General features: G+C 41.9%; 1 protein-coding gene across 1 annotated transcript; it reads left to right on the plus strand.

Annotated features, from left to right (window-relative positions):
• Positions 1–8,154: 8,154 nt before the first annotated feature.
• Positions 8,155–14,633, plus strand: GNG10 (G protein subunit gamma 10). The gene is made up of 3 exons (XM_043566686.1): positions 8,155–8,289; positions 12,521–12,652; positions 13,685–14,633. Exons 1-2 carry the CDS (start codon positions 8,209–8,211, stop codon positions 12,644–12,646), a joined length of 207 nt encoding a protein of 68 aa, XP_043422621.1. The 5' UTR covers positions 8,155–8,208; the 3' UTR covers positions 12,647–12,652; positions 13,685–14,633.
• The last annotated feature ends 1,701 nt before the right edge of the window (positions 14,634–16,334 follow it).

Raw genomic sequence — 16,334 nt, forward strand, 5'->3', positions numbered from 1 at the left:
GGGCTTGAGCTCAAGAACCATGAGAACCTGAGCCGAAGGGACGCTTAACTGTCTGACCCACCCAGGCACCCCTGGACATTATTTTGCATATCTGCTAGACTGTTGTATTTTCCATGGCTTTCTAGAAAGCTATTTCTGGAATTGCCCCCACCAGCCTGCTCACATGGTAAAAGTTTGGTTGCTCTTTTGGAATCAGGATCATTGCATGGGTGAAGATAAATGGACTCTCCTTAACAGAAGGACTGTGATTTTTCTCTTTTCCTCTCTCAACAAAAGAACTATGCTTCAAAATCCTAAAGTGAAGAAAGAGCCATTAGTTGTTTTACAAGAGTTATTCAAGTACTCTGGGTATCTTTATTGTCTCCATACTCTGCCCACCCCCACCAAAAAACCCACAAAAGCTTCTGAATTTTAGAACCATCTGGAGAAGAATCCTGGGTAGAGGATCCCACCTCAGTAGTTAGAAATTTTTCTTATGCTTCATTTAAAGGCTATAGCCATTTCTTTTTGATGGACGTTTACGTGTCTATAGTGCATAGCTATTCATTGCTATCACTTCATATACTTTTGAGGTCTGTGCTAAAATTATTCTTAGGATTATATTCATGTCAAATATCTTCATAACAGATTCCACTACTAACTCTTTCCTCAGTGGTCTTATTTCTTTATGAATTCTCCAAGTTCTACCAATCATAAGTTGCTGTTTCAGAGCACATCTATTAGGTAGGTACCATGTGTATTATCTTAAAAACTATGATTGTTAGGTAGGATTTTTAAGTGTCACATGAAAAAATAGTTGAGAGAATTAACAAGTATTTTAGTACTATTGAGTTTATGTTTAGAAAATCATAGTTCATTTACTTTGAGATTCTTTTTTTTTTTTTTTTTTTTTCCCTTTTGGACAGTGCAGTAAACCTTTTAACACCAAAACCTTGGAGATATTTTGCTTGAGTGGAAGGAAGCCATTGCTAAGCTAAGCTAACATTCAAGTAAGTATTATGAACCAGTCTGCTGGCCCTAAACTGAAGGTTTTGTGGAAAGTAAAGAGAAATGGCTTTTATTAGACATTATTAAAATAGATATAGCTACTTTAAGACATTAAATTAGACATGATCTCTGTTCAGTTGTAATTGTACATTTGAGGGAGATAAATATCAGTACTGACACAAACTAGTGTATGGATAAAGTGTATTTTATTTCCAAAATGTGATACTCTTCATATTTAAGTATGGGAAAGGCCAAATCTAGAACCTAATAACTAAATAAAATTTGTTAAACTATTTAACCTTTCTGGTTTCCTCATCTGTGAAATGAGGGGATCTTTTAGATAATTAGGATTTAAAATACTATCAGCCTGCAAATTCATACAGGTTTAGGGTCTGACATAGATTAGATTGCCTGCAATTGAGAAATGTTATGGGTATTTTAAAAAGGGTACATAATTAGTTGTAAACTTTTATCAGATTCTTAGTACTTAAAGGATTCAGAGTATCTTTGACAATTATGTATGGAATGGATCACATGGTCTTAAGTCAGTGACTTAGGGGTTTTTTTACAGACTCCTCTTGGGTGTCATTAGGGGATAGAGAAACTCCCTCTCATTTGACATTTCTTTTATAACCTCAGGAAGAGTGAGCCAGATGCAGTAGCAGGGCTCAGGCTTTGTAGCTGGATAGACCAAAATTTGTTTTCTGGCTCTGCAACTGACCAGTAGCTTGACTTTGGGCAGGGTAAGCTCCGAACTTCATTTTCTTATTTTTAATACTAGGGTTACTAACTACTTCACAGGACTCTTGTGAGAATTAAACAAGATAGGGATAAAGTGCTGGCATATATTAAGTGTTCAATAAATGAGTTTTTTCTTGCCTTTAGAGGAAACAGGGAAATCATTTTCATTTGTCAAAATATATGTTAACAGAAGAGTATTTAGTGATGACTACAAACCCCTTGTTTCTTTATTCCTTTAATGGGTATCTGAATCCCTTACCTTGGGCAAGGTACTGTGCTAGAGTGAAAAAGTGCTCCTCAGGGCTGGAACTGTAGATTTGAGAGGCAGCTACCTGCCCCTGTTGCCTTTGGAATAGAGGGTGAATCAGCTGAGAGGACAACTCAAAGAAAACCAAACTTTCAGAGACAACAAACAGTGATCAGCCACTTGGGGTTTAAGGCCTACCTTTACTACAGGGACACTATCAATGAGATATAGAGGCATGCTTGGAATGTCTGTTCAAAAGGACAAGTATCCTTAAGTTCCACTGCCTCCCAAAGTCTCAAAAATGCCTGTGAAAATCTTCTTGGGAGAAGCTGAATCTACAAACCTGCTGGTGAGTGTTTAGCTCCTGATTCATGGTTCTAAGTTCTAAAAATAATGCAATGGGTATAAGGAAGTGAAATAACTTTTATGGTACATTACACTATGTCACACGAAATACAGTTGTTGATGTGTTTTCCTGTTTCTTTTAAATTATTTTAGAAAACCGAAGGCATATAGTATTGTCATTTTGACATAACATTGGCAGAAAGACATACCTTCCCATTTTATTATTTTTATGGAGAAGAGTTATTTGAAGCCCCTTTTCTGGAAAAATAACCCACTGTTAGTTAAAAAAAAAAAAGTGACAAAACACATGTCAGAGGGTGAAGAATTGTGTAGATCATAAAAGGGAAACAAAACATTTGCCTCTACAAGGACACTTTTTTAAAAAAATGTTTATTTATTTTGAGAGAGAGAGTGAGTGCAAGCAGGAGAGGGGCATAAAGAGAGGGAGAGAGAGAATCACAAGCAGGCTCCACGGTGTCCGTGCAGAGCCCAACTTGACCTGAGCTGAAATCAAGAGTTGGACAGTTAACCAACTGGCTAAGAGTTGGACACTTAACCAACCCAGGAGCCCCAGAACACTGACACTTCTAAAAAGTACTGAGATTCTTAGAAACAGTGGAAATTTTTAAATTCTTATTTTATTTCAAGTTTTCAACTAAATTCTAAGTTGTTACCATATATGGTAAAATTGGTTTCAGGTGTACAGTTTAGTGATTCATCACTTACATATAACACCCAGTGCTCATCACAACAGGTGTCTTAATCCCCATCACCCATTTAGCCTGTCCCCCACCCATGTCCCTCCACCAACCCTGTTTGTTCTCCATAATTAAGTTTCTTATAGTTTGCTTCCCTCCCTCTTTTTTTATTTTCTTCCCTTCCTTATATCCATTTGTTTTTTTCTTAAATTCCACATGAGTGCAATCATATGGTATTTGTCTTTCTCTGACTTATTTTGCTTAGCATAATACACTCTAGCTCCATCCATGGCATTGCAAATGGCAAGATTTCGTTATTTTTCATGGCTAATATTCCATTGTGTGTGTGTGTGTGTGTGTGTGTGTGTGTGTGTGTGTATACACTCACCACATCTTTATCCATTCATCAGTTGATGGACATCTGGGCTTTTTCCATAATTTGCCTATTGTTGATAATGCTGCTATAAACATTGGGGTACATGTGCCCCTCTGAATCACTATTTTTGTATCCTTTGGGTAAATACTTAGTGCAACTGCTGGGTTGTAGGGTAAGTCTATTTTTAACTTTTTGAGGAAACTCCATACTGTTTTTCAGAGTGGCTGCACCAGTTTGCATTCCCACCAATAGTGGAAGGGTTCCCCTTTCTCCACATCCTTGCCAACATCTGTTGTTTCCTGTGTTAATTTTAGCCATTCTGACAAATGGGAGGTGGTATCTCATTGTGGTTTTGATTTGTATTATACATTCTTATTTTAACCAAAAAAAAAAAAAAATGTGTAACAAATTCTTTAAAATAATACATTGGTGGGGTGCCTGAGTGGCTCATTTGGTTAGATGTCCAACTTCGGCTTAGGTCACAATCTCACAGTTCGTGAGTTCGAGCCCTGCGTTAAGCTCTGTGCAGGAGCATGCTTCATATTGTGTCTCTCCTTCTCTCTCTGTCCCTCCCCTGCTTGCGTGCTCTCTCTCTCAAAAGATAAACAAAGACTTAAAAAAATTAAAATAATATATTGGTGATCTGTTCATTTCAGCTGAGGGAAAGGATTCTTTGTCCCCAGGCCTCAGCTCCTTTCAGAGCTCTAGAAATAACTACATCTGTGGGAACAGATTCTACTCCTCCAGATGAGCAGTGACTTCTCTTGAAAGCTGAAATGAAAGTTATTTTCCCTACTCCCACTTTGTGAGATACTAGTTAAGTCACTTTCCTTAGTGGCTCTTAGTTTTCCTCACCTCTAAAATTGGGATGAGGGGCCTGAGAGGCTCAGTCAGTTAAGCGTCTGACTTCTGCTCAGGTCATGATTCGAGCCCTGCATTGGGCTCTCTGCTGTCAGCGAGGAGCCCGCTTCCAATACCCTGCCTCCCTCTCTCTCTCTGCCCCTGCCTGGCTTGTGCTGGCCACACGCGCGCACTCTCAAAAATAAATAAACATTAAAAAATAAATAAGTATAATTGGGATAGACTACGTTATCTGAGTCTCTTCACTCTGAAGTTCCATGATGCAAAAATAATGGACGAGAAGACATTTTGGTAAAGTACAAAGCAAAACACAGATGGTCTGCCCTCCTCAATTACAAGTGGCACCAAGCTTGCTTGTCTGTGGATCACTGTGGGAGGCTGTATGCTAAAACTTTGGTGTTTCTTTCTACATTCGACCACTCTCCAAGAGTAGCACAATCAGTCATACCGAGGTGGGCAGAGATGGTGGGTGTATATAGCATGAAGGAAGGAGGTGGGACACATCTACCTATGGCTGATACACAAGTACTATGTGTTCCCTCAGTGTGGGCAGCCCCAAAGCTGCCTTTTCTAATTAGAGATAATCTCACTGCTTCAGCTTTCATTGTGAGATGTCTCCCACATCACCATCTTGCCACAACATTTCCAACAGCCTAGAGGCATGTAGCATTACAGCTGAAGACTTGGCTTCTCCTAAACCAAACTCCTCTTTTTTACTCCTCTCTTCAAACCTAGGCCTGTTTCCTGACATCTGTTACAGGCACCAATTCTAGCCCACTCTGCTTCAGAACCCTTTCCTCCCTTTCCTTTGCATTTTATAAGCACCATACAGTACTCCTGATTTAGTCTTTTGAATTTGTTCTCCATCCTTCCTTCATAGTCCTGTCTAAGGCCTCATCCCAGCCACTTTCTCCACCAAAAAGACAAAACAAAAAGCCATTATTGAAGTCATTTTGTTTCCTCAACTTCAGTTCATTTTGTATCCTCATCCTGGATTAATACTTCTAAAATGTGTTATTACCCTGTGGCTATCCCACTGTTTGCCACAAACTTTTGTTTCTTTTGAGGTTTTCTGTGACTTTGAATCTTAACAGCTGTGTATCTTCTATTACCACCTAGAGCCTTCATTCATTCATTCATTCATTCATTCATTCCATTTGTACATAGTCTGCTCTCCCATTGTTGAAATGCTTTCCCCTTCCCCTGTGCCCTGTGCAGGACACATATTTTCAAAGTCTAGGTCCTGCCATTTATGAGGAGTTTTCTCTAATCCTTCCGGTCTATACCTTTGCTCTGAGTTCTTTGCCACATCTTTTTGACCCATGACCATTCTATTCTGTATTGCTCACCAATCTAGTAATGTTTTTAACATGTACTTTCATCTTTTGACTAGCATGTATTTTAAGTTCTTTGTGGTGAGGGAACTTGTCACTAGAGAGGGCTTCAAAATTTGCAAATCTGCTCATCATAAGAAAAACTTTAACACCTGAAAAACTAAACACATAGTTCACACACACACAAAGAAATGTTCAGTCTCAACACTCAAGATATTTAAAAGATTTGAGATGCCATACCAATCTATTAGGTTGATAAAGATAAAGAACCACAATGTAGAATTGCACCTGTGCAGAGAAATAAGCAGTCTTCTGGTGGGAATAGCACATACTACCACTTTCTGGAGGATACAGGAGGGAAAAGTTTAAGAAACTGTTTATATTCTTAATCCACCAATTTCACTTTTAGGAACGCAACCAAAAAAAAAAAAACATGCACAAAGCTGTATGTTTAAGGTGGTCATCATAGTGTTAATAGGGCAGTAGGTAAATTATGATCCAGTTGTACAATGGAATACCATGCACTCATTAAAAATAATGGATGTAGGGTATATCTTTTCTCACTGTTCCTGGCCCCCTTCTGGTATCAGCACCCTGGTTTTTCTTTGAGCAACCACTCTTCCCCTACCCCTCTCAGTTCATGTAGTCTGGGTAGGTTAGCTTGGGTTTTTCAGAGAAATAGACTCTAAGATGGAGATATTCATGCAGAAAGTTTACTGGGGAGTGTGAAAATCAACACCTGTGGGAAAGTCTAGGGAGTGGGGATTGGGCAAAGGGAGGAATTGAACTGTGAAGTAGTTGCCATAAAGGCCTCAGATGATCCCAGCAAGGAGCTGTGGATCATCTTTCAGTGTTGTTCCAACTTGAGGCAATGGGGTTGGGGTTCGGGTTTTATACATCCCATGTCAATGTGGATGAGAGCTGACACTGGGAGGGATGGTTCTCAGCTAAGGGCAGTTCCCAGAGAGGGACTTAGCTGAGGTATCAGCTGTGGCTACTCCCAGCGGCTGGGGGAATGAGTGGCTCAGTCCTAAATGGGGAAGTCGGGTGGTGCATCTCTCCTCCTCCTCCTGGCCAGGCACAGCTAATCTGAGCATTCTGACTACACAATGCTTGCTTTCAAATAATAACTGGTTCAGGGTGGGCACATGACTGCATAAGGTTGATGAGATCCAGTATGGGGTTTTTGTTGGAACAACGAGAAAAGAGGCGCTCTTGCTCCTGAGTCTGCTAGGCTGGGACAATAAAAACACACACAACTTTCTTCACAGCACCTCTTATAGAGTCTATTTACCATTGAAGAAAATGAGGCCAACACTCAGAAACAGCAGAGCCAAGAGAGAGAGTCCCAAAGCTACTATTTGGGCAGTTAAATCCACTACTTTAAAGTGCCTGGGCTCTTCAGGTACACAAGCCAATATATTATGTTTTTGCATTACTCAGTTTATGTGGGTTCTGACAAATACAGTTCCTTTGAACAACTGTATCAAAGGCGGGCAGGGGCACTGATCCCATGCGGTCAAAAATCCACATATAACTTTTGACTCCCCCCAAACTTAACTACTAATAGCCTGTTGACTGGTAGCCTTATCAATAACACAAAGTTGATTAACACGTATTTTGTATGCTGTATGTAATATATATTGCATTCTTCCAACAAAGCTAAATAAAACATTAAGGAAATCATAAGGAAGAGAAAATATTTTTCAGTACTGCACTGAAAACAATTCACGAATAAGTGCAACCGCACAGTTCAAATCCGTGTTGCTCACAGATCTACCACTGTACAATGATGTATAATAACAATAAAGGCAGTATTCATGATACAATAAGTGAAAAGACTAGCACAAAACATATATTTTACACATAGGAATGATGCCAGTTTTGTAAAACAAACCCAGGTACACAATGAAAAAAATAAAAAGAATGCAGCACAACAGAAACAATGGTTATAACTAAATGGTGAGACGGGACGGGGGTGGGGGTGGGGTGGGGCAGAATTTAATTTTCTTCCACACGTTCCGCAAAGATGTCAGGGCCTGGGATTTTTGCCCTGCTGACCTTACTTCCTATCCAGTCAACTGGCGGGATTCCCGTGAAACGGTACCAGGTGATTTCCAGACCTGTTACCGCTTCATGGGGCGCCTACCAACCGTCCTTGGTCTCTCCCAGCTAATATCTCAGCGTGGCATGGGAGCCTTCGTGAGCTTACTTCAACTCCTCTGCCACCTTAGCTGCAGCCACACGGAGTCACGGCTCCGGTTTCTCAGGGGTGCGCCTCGGCGTTCCCGGTCCCCACCGCCCTGCCACCCCCCTTCAGGTCGCGCTCGCTCCTCCAGAAGCCCCGCGTGCGCCCGCAGAGCGGCTCTGCTTCCAGGCTCAGAGCGGGTACTCTGCATGTTTAGAGAGCAGAGAGAGTTAAGTGTCAGGTGATTCGGGAACCCCACACTGCCGCTTACCTGCAGCTCCGGTCGAGCGGGGGGCGACCGCCGGGAGAGGCGGGGCAGCGGGCGGTGGGGCGGGCGCAGCGGCTTCTCCGCCCCGGGGCGGTGCTCGCGCTAGGGGCCTGGCGGCTCCCGCAGCCCGGCTCGCCTGCCCTCGGAGCCCAGCGCCGCCGCCATGTCTTCCGGGGCCAGCGTGAACGCCCTGCAGCGCCTGGTGGAGCAGCTCAAGCTGGAGGCTGGCGTGGAGAGAATCAAGGTGAGGCGGGCGGCGGCGCCCTTTGGTCAGGGCGCGGGGACCTCCCTCCCTCCCTGCGGCGGCCGCCGCCGCCCGGGAGCCGTGAGAGAAGAGGCCGGTTGCCTCTCGCCGCGGCTCGGTCGCGATGGCGGCCGTGAGGACGGCGGCCCGGCCCCGGCTAGATGCCGCGGCTCGGCGGGGACGCGGGCCCGAGGGAGGAGGCAGGGCCTGGTGGGTCGGGGGAGACGGGCGCGCCCTCGGGGTCGAGTGCCCTGGGGGCGTCTCCCTGTTGGCGGCGCAGACGGTGACTCGGGGTGTGGGAGGCGGTGCGGCGCGGGGCGCACGCGCGCAGACCCGGGATGCCCGCGCCGCGCGGCTCGCCTGGCTGGGCTGGTGCCGGCCTGCGGGGCGACGAGGACCGGCCTCGCTGATGGGTTGAGGGGACGAGAGCGAGAGCGTGAAGACGGGGCTCAGGTTTTCGGCGTGGTGACAGGGTGTAGGGCCCTGCCCTGCACCACGGCAGACAGGAGGGAGAGCGGGATCGGGGAATATGGAGTTCAGTGTTGGACTTGTGGACTCTGCGGAGATTTCCATGTGTTGGGCCGCATGGGCTTGAAGCTCAAAGCTCAGAGAACAAGAGGCTGCAAGAGGTCATTAGAATGTATGGGGGTGAAAACAGTGTATTAACGAAGAAATCAGAGTGTGGAGCCCAGGACCAGCCAAAATGTGACCGAGAGAGAACCAAGAGGAAGTGAGGAAAGAGGGATTTTCAAAAATTGGAATCTTAGTCACTGTGGCCAGTGTTTAGTCAGTTGATTGGAAAACATCTGTTGTGTAATTGTGTTGAGCAACGAGGGTCTGTATGTTCGTATGCGTGAACACGTATTCAGCCTATGTTCATATGTAGAATGTATGTCCGTATGTATGAATACACCTGCTGTGATATTCCAAGTACCTCCATAGTGCCTTTTGTCTGTATTTGGCACTGTATTAGGTGCTGAGAATATGCTGATAATTGTGGCAAAGATCATCAATAAACACATTAACCAACAAGTAAAATAATTTCAGACCATAAGTGAAGATTATAAAACAAGGTAAAGAATTACGGACCACAGAAGAGGTTTTAATAACATAGGTAGTAGAAGCAGAATCTAGATCGTAATAGGGTAGACAGACTTTTTTAAAAAAAAAGAAATCTGGTTTTAAAGAGGAAACAACTTTTATTTTTTTAATTTAGAAAATGAAAAGCCTTATTTCGAGGCTGAGGGAAGGGAACAAACGATTTTTAGGTTGAGGAGGAACAAACAGAGAAGGAGAATTGGAGGTAGAGGAGACACTCTGTGGGGGTATGGGATTGGAGGCACACCTTCTGAGATGGGAAGAAAGGAAATCCGGACATGTATGAAGATAGATGTTTCTAGACATACGGACTTAAGGACTTGTAGGATGACGATTTTCTCTGTGAAGTTTACCTCCAGGGCAGAGGGGAGGGAGCTAATGGAATCACAAGAGTGAGGGTGGGGAAAGTGCTGGTGGGAATGGAAGAGGATCCCCAACCAGGCACATCCGTAGACACCTTATGACTCTAAAGACCCAGCTACTTTGAGATTGGAGACTGATTGTCCTGCTTGGGGATTCGGAGTACTCAAGGTGAATAGTGGTTGATCCAAGTAGTGGGTTATCAGGGGAAGTATGCTGGAAAGATGGAAGTGGGGATGTAGGGCAAGGAGTTTGAGGGGTTAGCCAGGAAGAGGCTGAACCTAGGCTGGTTAGAGAAGAAACTGAGTCAGCCTGCTGGTGATGGGGAGGGCACAAGGGGAGGAGGTGTTCTCCCTGAGGTCAAAGACTGCCTGGACTCAGATTCAGCCCCATCACTACCTGTAGGATCTTGGACAAGTTAACTTAATTTCTCAGTCTTTGTTTTCTTATCTGTGAAATGTATTTTTGTAATAATACCTGACTCAGCGAGTTGATGAGACAATTAAATGAGCTAAATGCATGTAAAACCCTTTGAATAGTAAGAAGAAAGGAAGCGGCATTCTGGATGGGTAGGAGAGATTGTGATCAGAAAGTAGGATGTTGAAGTGTAAAATTTCAGATGTGGAGCAGTCACAGGTTTAGCTGTAACTTGGCATTGGGGAGAAGGTTGTTTGAGGAAAGGAGGTCAGGGAACTGAAACTAGGATTGTCGAAAAATGTTCAAGATGATGTTGGCCTCTGAGATGGAAAGGAGACCTGTGAGCCAGATGCCTGCCTACCCTGTGGACTAGACAGGGAAGATACTTTCTACATTTAAAAAATAATTATAGGTGATGAAACAGACTGAGAGAATTCAAGTCAATTGCTCAAGGTCACACAGATAATAAGCTTATTTGTGGGGTGTTCTCACGGTAGTATGGTTTCAGGTGTTTGGTGGGCTTCTTTCAGGCAGCACCTTTGGGAGTCACAACATTCCAGGTCTAGTTTGCCTCATTTCAGGGCTCAGTAATGAATGGATGCCCTCAGCACACCCAGAGATGTCTTCTCTTGAGCAGACTTGCTAACTGGTAAATAAACCAGGACATCAGTTTTCTAGCATATAATGGAAGGCATCCCTTCCCAGTGATTGGACTGTTCCATATCCTTCTAAGGACCCCTTCTCTGTTTTGGAGAATTCTCTCAGAAGTTGCTGTGTAAGCATGGACTCAAATGAAGGAAAGTCATATACTTTGGGTATCCCACCTCCAATGGCAGTGACAACTTCTAAGTGTTTGGGCTTGTATTCCACCCCCTCCAGAGTCTCTTCTATAAAAGTGCTAGAGAAATGCTGCACCCTTTAATTTTCTCTTATTTTTCTCTGCATATCCCCTCAACTTTTTGACCATGTTCTGTAGGATGGGGTCCAGTTAGTCCCATTTCTCCAGGGATCCAGGAAGGTAGTCTCCTCCTACCCATCATGTGTGGAGTTCATCTGTTTTCCCTCTGATATAGAGTTAGTAAGCATGAGCATAATTGGTTCTAAATTCCTTTTGAATAAATAACTTATTTTATAACCATTAATTCCAATTATAATTAACATGAAAATGTCAGAACTTCTTTTGAGGGAAAAAAGCAAGCTAATAAACTTCTCTAAAACTTAGTGATTTAAAGCAACATTTATTAACTCACAATTCTTAGGTCTACAGTTTGAGCTGGGTTCAGCTGTATAGTTCTGCTGCTTGCTCTTTGCTGGGCTCTTCCGTGGATCTGCAATCAAATGGAGGGTTGGTTGGTAGCTGGATGATCCAGGATGGTTTCACTTACATGTCTGGAGGTTGGTAGGCAGGTGGTGGGAGCTGGCTCACTGATTCTTCTCCACACGATCTCCAGTAGGCTAGCCTGGGCTCATTGGATGGTGGTCTTAGAGTTCAAACCACAGCAAGAGTAGTTGGAAAGGCTCTTGAAGCCTAGGCTTGGAACTTGCCCATTATTTCTGCCACATTTTCCTGGTCAAAGCAAGTCACAAGGCCAGCCCAGATTCAAGGGTTGGGTACAGACTCTACCTTTTGGTGAGAGGAACTGCAAAATATTGTGACTGTTCTTGCAGTCTACCACAATGTATTGCTGACTGTGTGTCAGCACTATTCTAAGTGTTTTACATGCATTTAGCTCATTTAATTGTCTCAACTCACTGTGTCAGGTACTGTTACAAAATACATTTCACAGATGAGAAAACAAAAACTGAGAAATTAAGTTAACTTGCCCAAGATCCTACAGGTAGTGATGGAGCTGAATTTGAGTCCAGGCAGTCTGGTTCCAGAGGCTGTGCTCATAACCAATAAGCCATCCTGCTTCAAAAGCATGGTAGAGAAAACTTGTCACTTGTTTTGGGCAGACTGGATAAGGCGCCAGCCTTGTAAACATTAAAACAGTTTGCTCACATGGCAAACCTGAATATATCAATGCATGCTTTTTTATATAAGTGAAAATTTGTAACAGATGTGCTAGAATGAGCTATTTTCTTTACCAAAACTCAAACTCAGTCTCAAAACTAGGATTCTAAATGGATCAAAGATGCAGCTTTATCTTTATTGAAGAAGCAACCCTAAATCATAGAAATGGTAACATTTCCCTTTCGAGTTCAGGTATTAGAACTTTCATCAAAAAAGAGACTTGTGGAGATCACAGGATGTGTGGCCTTTATCAAGTTGTGGGATCATTTCTCAGACTATCAAATGGCTGTCAGATGGCTCTGGCTGTGAGCAGCATGTCAAGCTGTGGTCCCTTTGTTTCAGGTCTCGCAGGCAGCTGCAGAGCTTCAACAGTACTGCATGCAGAATGCCTGCAAGGACGCCCTGCTGGTAGGTGTTCCAGCTGGAAGCAACCCCTTCCGGGAGCCCAGATCCTGTGCTTTATTCTAAAGGCTGGTGAGTAATGATACACCACCATGCTGTCTAGGGGCTGTGGCATTATCCCAGGGCTCCCCAAGGGCTTGGGCAACAGAGTTTTCAATATCTACTATTGTTGGGGGAATTAAAGTAAGAATAGCAAAATGCACAACTTTCCCTGAAGGTGAGTCTAGGTGGCTGCCTGTGGAATACATCTCATTAAGAGAGTCTCAATCCTCTTTGGTACTAACTCCTGAGATGTTAATATCCTTCTGTACTTGAGCTCTTTAACCGAGTTGGCTGATAGTAATTTCATGACCTTAATCCCACCATCTCTGTCCTGACACCATCCCAGAGTTGTGATTTGCTGCTCGGTGCTATCAGCTGACTTGCTGCTCTGGGGACTAAGGACTCTGCAGTGGAGTCTTGTTCCTACCACCAGCTGTGATTTCTTTCCTGGAGGCTTTCACAATAGATCTGTTTTAATGGAAGAAGAAATGTAGCTATTAGGGAAAAGTGTGGGTAGAGTTAAAAGAACTTTAAAAATTGATTACTGAAATGAAAACACCTCTCTTTGGTGGCATATTAGAAATTTCATAGGTTCTAATGTGTTGTATGGGGTTTCATTCACATTTTCACTTGTTTTTTTTTCCTTTTTTTGGAAGAGGTCAAGGTATAGATTACTAGAGTCTTTTGGGGCCAACACATTTCAAATTATGTGTTCTGAGGGTTTTCATTCAGTGAGTAATCATCTTAGGTCTTTTTTCATATATTTGCAAAAGGAAATTATTCATATTAACAAGAAGGAAGTAATCATACTATCGGATACTATTGTACCTCCTGATGGAAAATGTTCACATTTATGGTATTAAAATAATAGTCTTATGCTGACATAGCATTTTCCTTTTTATAAAGCACTTTAATGGATGTTACTCATTCAATGGTGTGGCTTGGATGTTTTTTATATTGTTACTTTGTACTTTGAGAACACTAAAGTGACCTGAAATGATGACTAGTTAATTTTATGTATAAATCTTACTAAAGTGAAAACCTACCCAATTCTGTTTCCAGTAGGGAAGAAGTTCACTGAGGAATGCTTTTAAGCGCAAAGTGATGAATAACTGCCTCCAAGTCTCAAGAAAACACTTTTCTCCAGCCAAATGACTTTTAGATATTTCATACCTTTCCTATGGCCTGGTCCTATAGCCAAAATTCTATAGAAATTGATGAATTTCTACTCAGATAAGGAAACTGGGTGAAAGAGTAGACTTTAAATAATAATGGCCTGATTCTTTTGGTAAAGTTCTTTTATATTTAAGACAAACAAAAATGTTACCACCAAATACACCTCTTTAATAAGCGAATTACTGGTGTTTCTATACCTGGAAATTATGTTTGTTTTATTTACTGGATGTTTACATTTTGGGAAGGAAAACATTTTTGTTTGTTAAAAAAATGAATATTTGTAATTTGTTGTTCCTAAGATTTTTTATACCACAAAACTTGTTCTTTTCTTGTGAATTTACAGTTTCTAAATAAAGACAAGCAAGTGTAAAACTGGGGGAAGAATAGGCTTTATCAATCAAATCATGTCTTGATTTTCCTAAATGAGAAGATTGTTTTATTTGTAACACTAAACATGGGAGCTATTTCTTAGCAAACTTGTTTGGAAAGATTCATGTTGTGTTGTGTATGAGATTGCCCCATCCTGTGTATGAACCAGATTTCGTCTTTGTCTTCTTAAGTTCCTCTATTTTATAGTTGTGGTTGTATTTTAAAAAACAAAACAAAAATACATTAGGCCTTTTAAAAAAATGTTTAAATGTGATCTTCAGAACATTGCAAATGATTAAAAACAAAATAATGTGAAAATATTACAGCCTAAATGAATTCTTACTGTCACAAGTAGGTTTTACTTTGATGATGTGCCTTTGATTTAATTTGGGACACTTTTAAAAGGATACTTGATTTGTGTTTGTAATTATCTTTGATGAGCTTGGAAATAAAATTTTTTGCTTAATTCATCGTTTTCTATGGCAGCAACATTTTGTGTCTGATTTTGTTTGTTTTAAGGCTTCATGGACTTTTGTTGCCTTGTGAAATTGAGTGCTGGAAGCGGGAAGTGAAATTTTTGTTTATAAGTGCTTGTAGAACTTTGTTTAAAAAAAAAGATGTATGTATAACTTGCTGAGAAATCTCAATTTCTGGCAACATTTACACTTATATTTAATTTTTTTTTTTTTTGGAGAGAGCACAAGCAGAGGAGAGGGAGAGGGAAAGAGAATCTCCAGCAGGCTTCATGCTCAGCCTATAACATGGAGCCTGATGTAGGGCTCAATCTCAGGACCGGGAGACCATGACCTCAGCTGAAATCGAGAGTCAGACACTTAACTGACTGAACCACCCAGGCACCCCTGCACTTTGAAATAGTTATGTATAAATCCATAAATAAATACATGAAAATATCTTTTAGCATAATTAGTGTTACTATAGAAAAAATAGAAGCTATCGTATGGAAACTTCCTTAACTTCGGCCACTAAACTTCGAAATCTAAGTGATCTGAGTCTCTTCTATTTGATCAAAATTCAGGTGTCCCTCTTCTAATCCTATTTATTCTCTGGATCTGTTTCACGTTCTCTGACATTACACTGTCAATTATCCTTTCTCTTTTATCTTCAACTCCTCTATTGGATCCTTTCTGCCAACATTTAAACATGTTTCATTCTTTGTCTTAACAACAAGCATTTAAAAAATCTCCCATTAGAAACGGGAACCCTCTTGCACTGTTGGTAGGAATGCAAACTAGTGCAGCTGCTCTGGAAAACAGTGTGGAGGTTCCTCAAAAAATTAAAAATAGATCTACCCTATGACCCAGCAATGGCACTGCTAGGAATTTACCCAAGGGATACAGGAGTGCTGATGCATAGGGGCACTTGTACTCCAATGTTTATAGCAGCACTTTCAACAATAGCCAAATTATGGAAAGAGCCTACATGTCCATCAACTGATGAATGGCTAAAGAAGTGTGGTTTATATATACAATGGAATACTACTTGGCAATGAGAAAGAATGAGATATGGCCCTTTGTAGCAAGGTGGATGGAACTGGAGAGTGTTATGCTAAGTGAAATAAGCCATACAGAGAAAGACAGATACCATATGTTTTCACTCTTACGTGGATCCTGAGAAACTTAACAGAAGACCATGGGGGAGGGGGAGGGGGAAAAAAGTTACAGAGAGGGAAGGAGGCAAACCATAAGAGACTCTTAAAAACTGAGAATAAACTGAGGGTTGATAGGGGGTGGGAGGGAGGGGAAAGTAGGTGATGGGCATTAAGGAGGGCACCTGTTGGGAGGAGCACTGGGTGTTGTATGGAAACCAATTTGACAATAAATTTCATAAATACATAAATATAAATAAAAAATCTCCATTAAAAAACAAATTTTCAGTTATACAAGATAAGTCAGTCCTAGAGATTACTGTACAGCACAGTGCCAGTAGTTAACTGTATTGCATTATAGGGGCATCTGGGTGGCTCAGTCACTTAAGTGTCCGACTTTAGCTCTGGTCATGATTTCATGATTTGTGGGTTCCAGCCCGGCATCAGGCTCTGTGCTGATAGCTTAGAGCCTGAAGCCTGTTCTGGATTCTGTGTGACCTTCTCTCTCTGCCCCTCCCCTGCTTGCACACACTCTTTCTCTCTCTCTCTCTCAAAAAATGA

Source organism: Prionailurus bengalensis, chromosome D4, assembly GCF_016509475.1.
Source record: "Prionailurus bengalensis isolate Pbe53 chromosome D4, Fcat_Pben_1.1_paternal_pri, whole genome shotgun sequence".
NCBI lineage: Eukaryota > Metazoa > Chordata > Mammalia > Carnivora > Felidae > Prionailurus > Prionailurus bengalensis.

Coding starts and splice junctions, on each gene's coding strand:
- GNG10 (XM_043566686.1), top strand. CDS start 8,209: ATGTCTTCCGGGGCCAGCGTGAACGCCCTGCAGCGCCTGGTGGAGCAG. Junction 8,290..12,520: donor CTGGCGTGGAGAGAATCAAG/GTGAGGCGGGCG, acceptor CCTTTGTTTCAG/GTCTCGCAGGCAGCTGCAGA.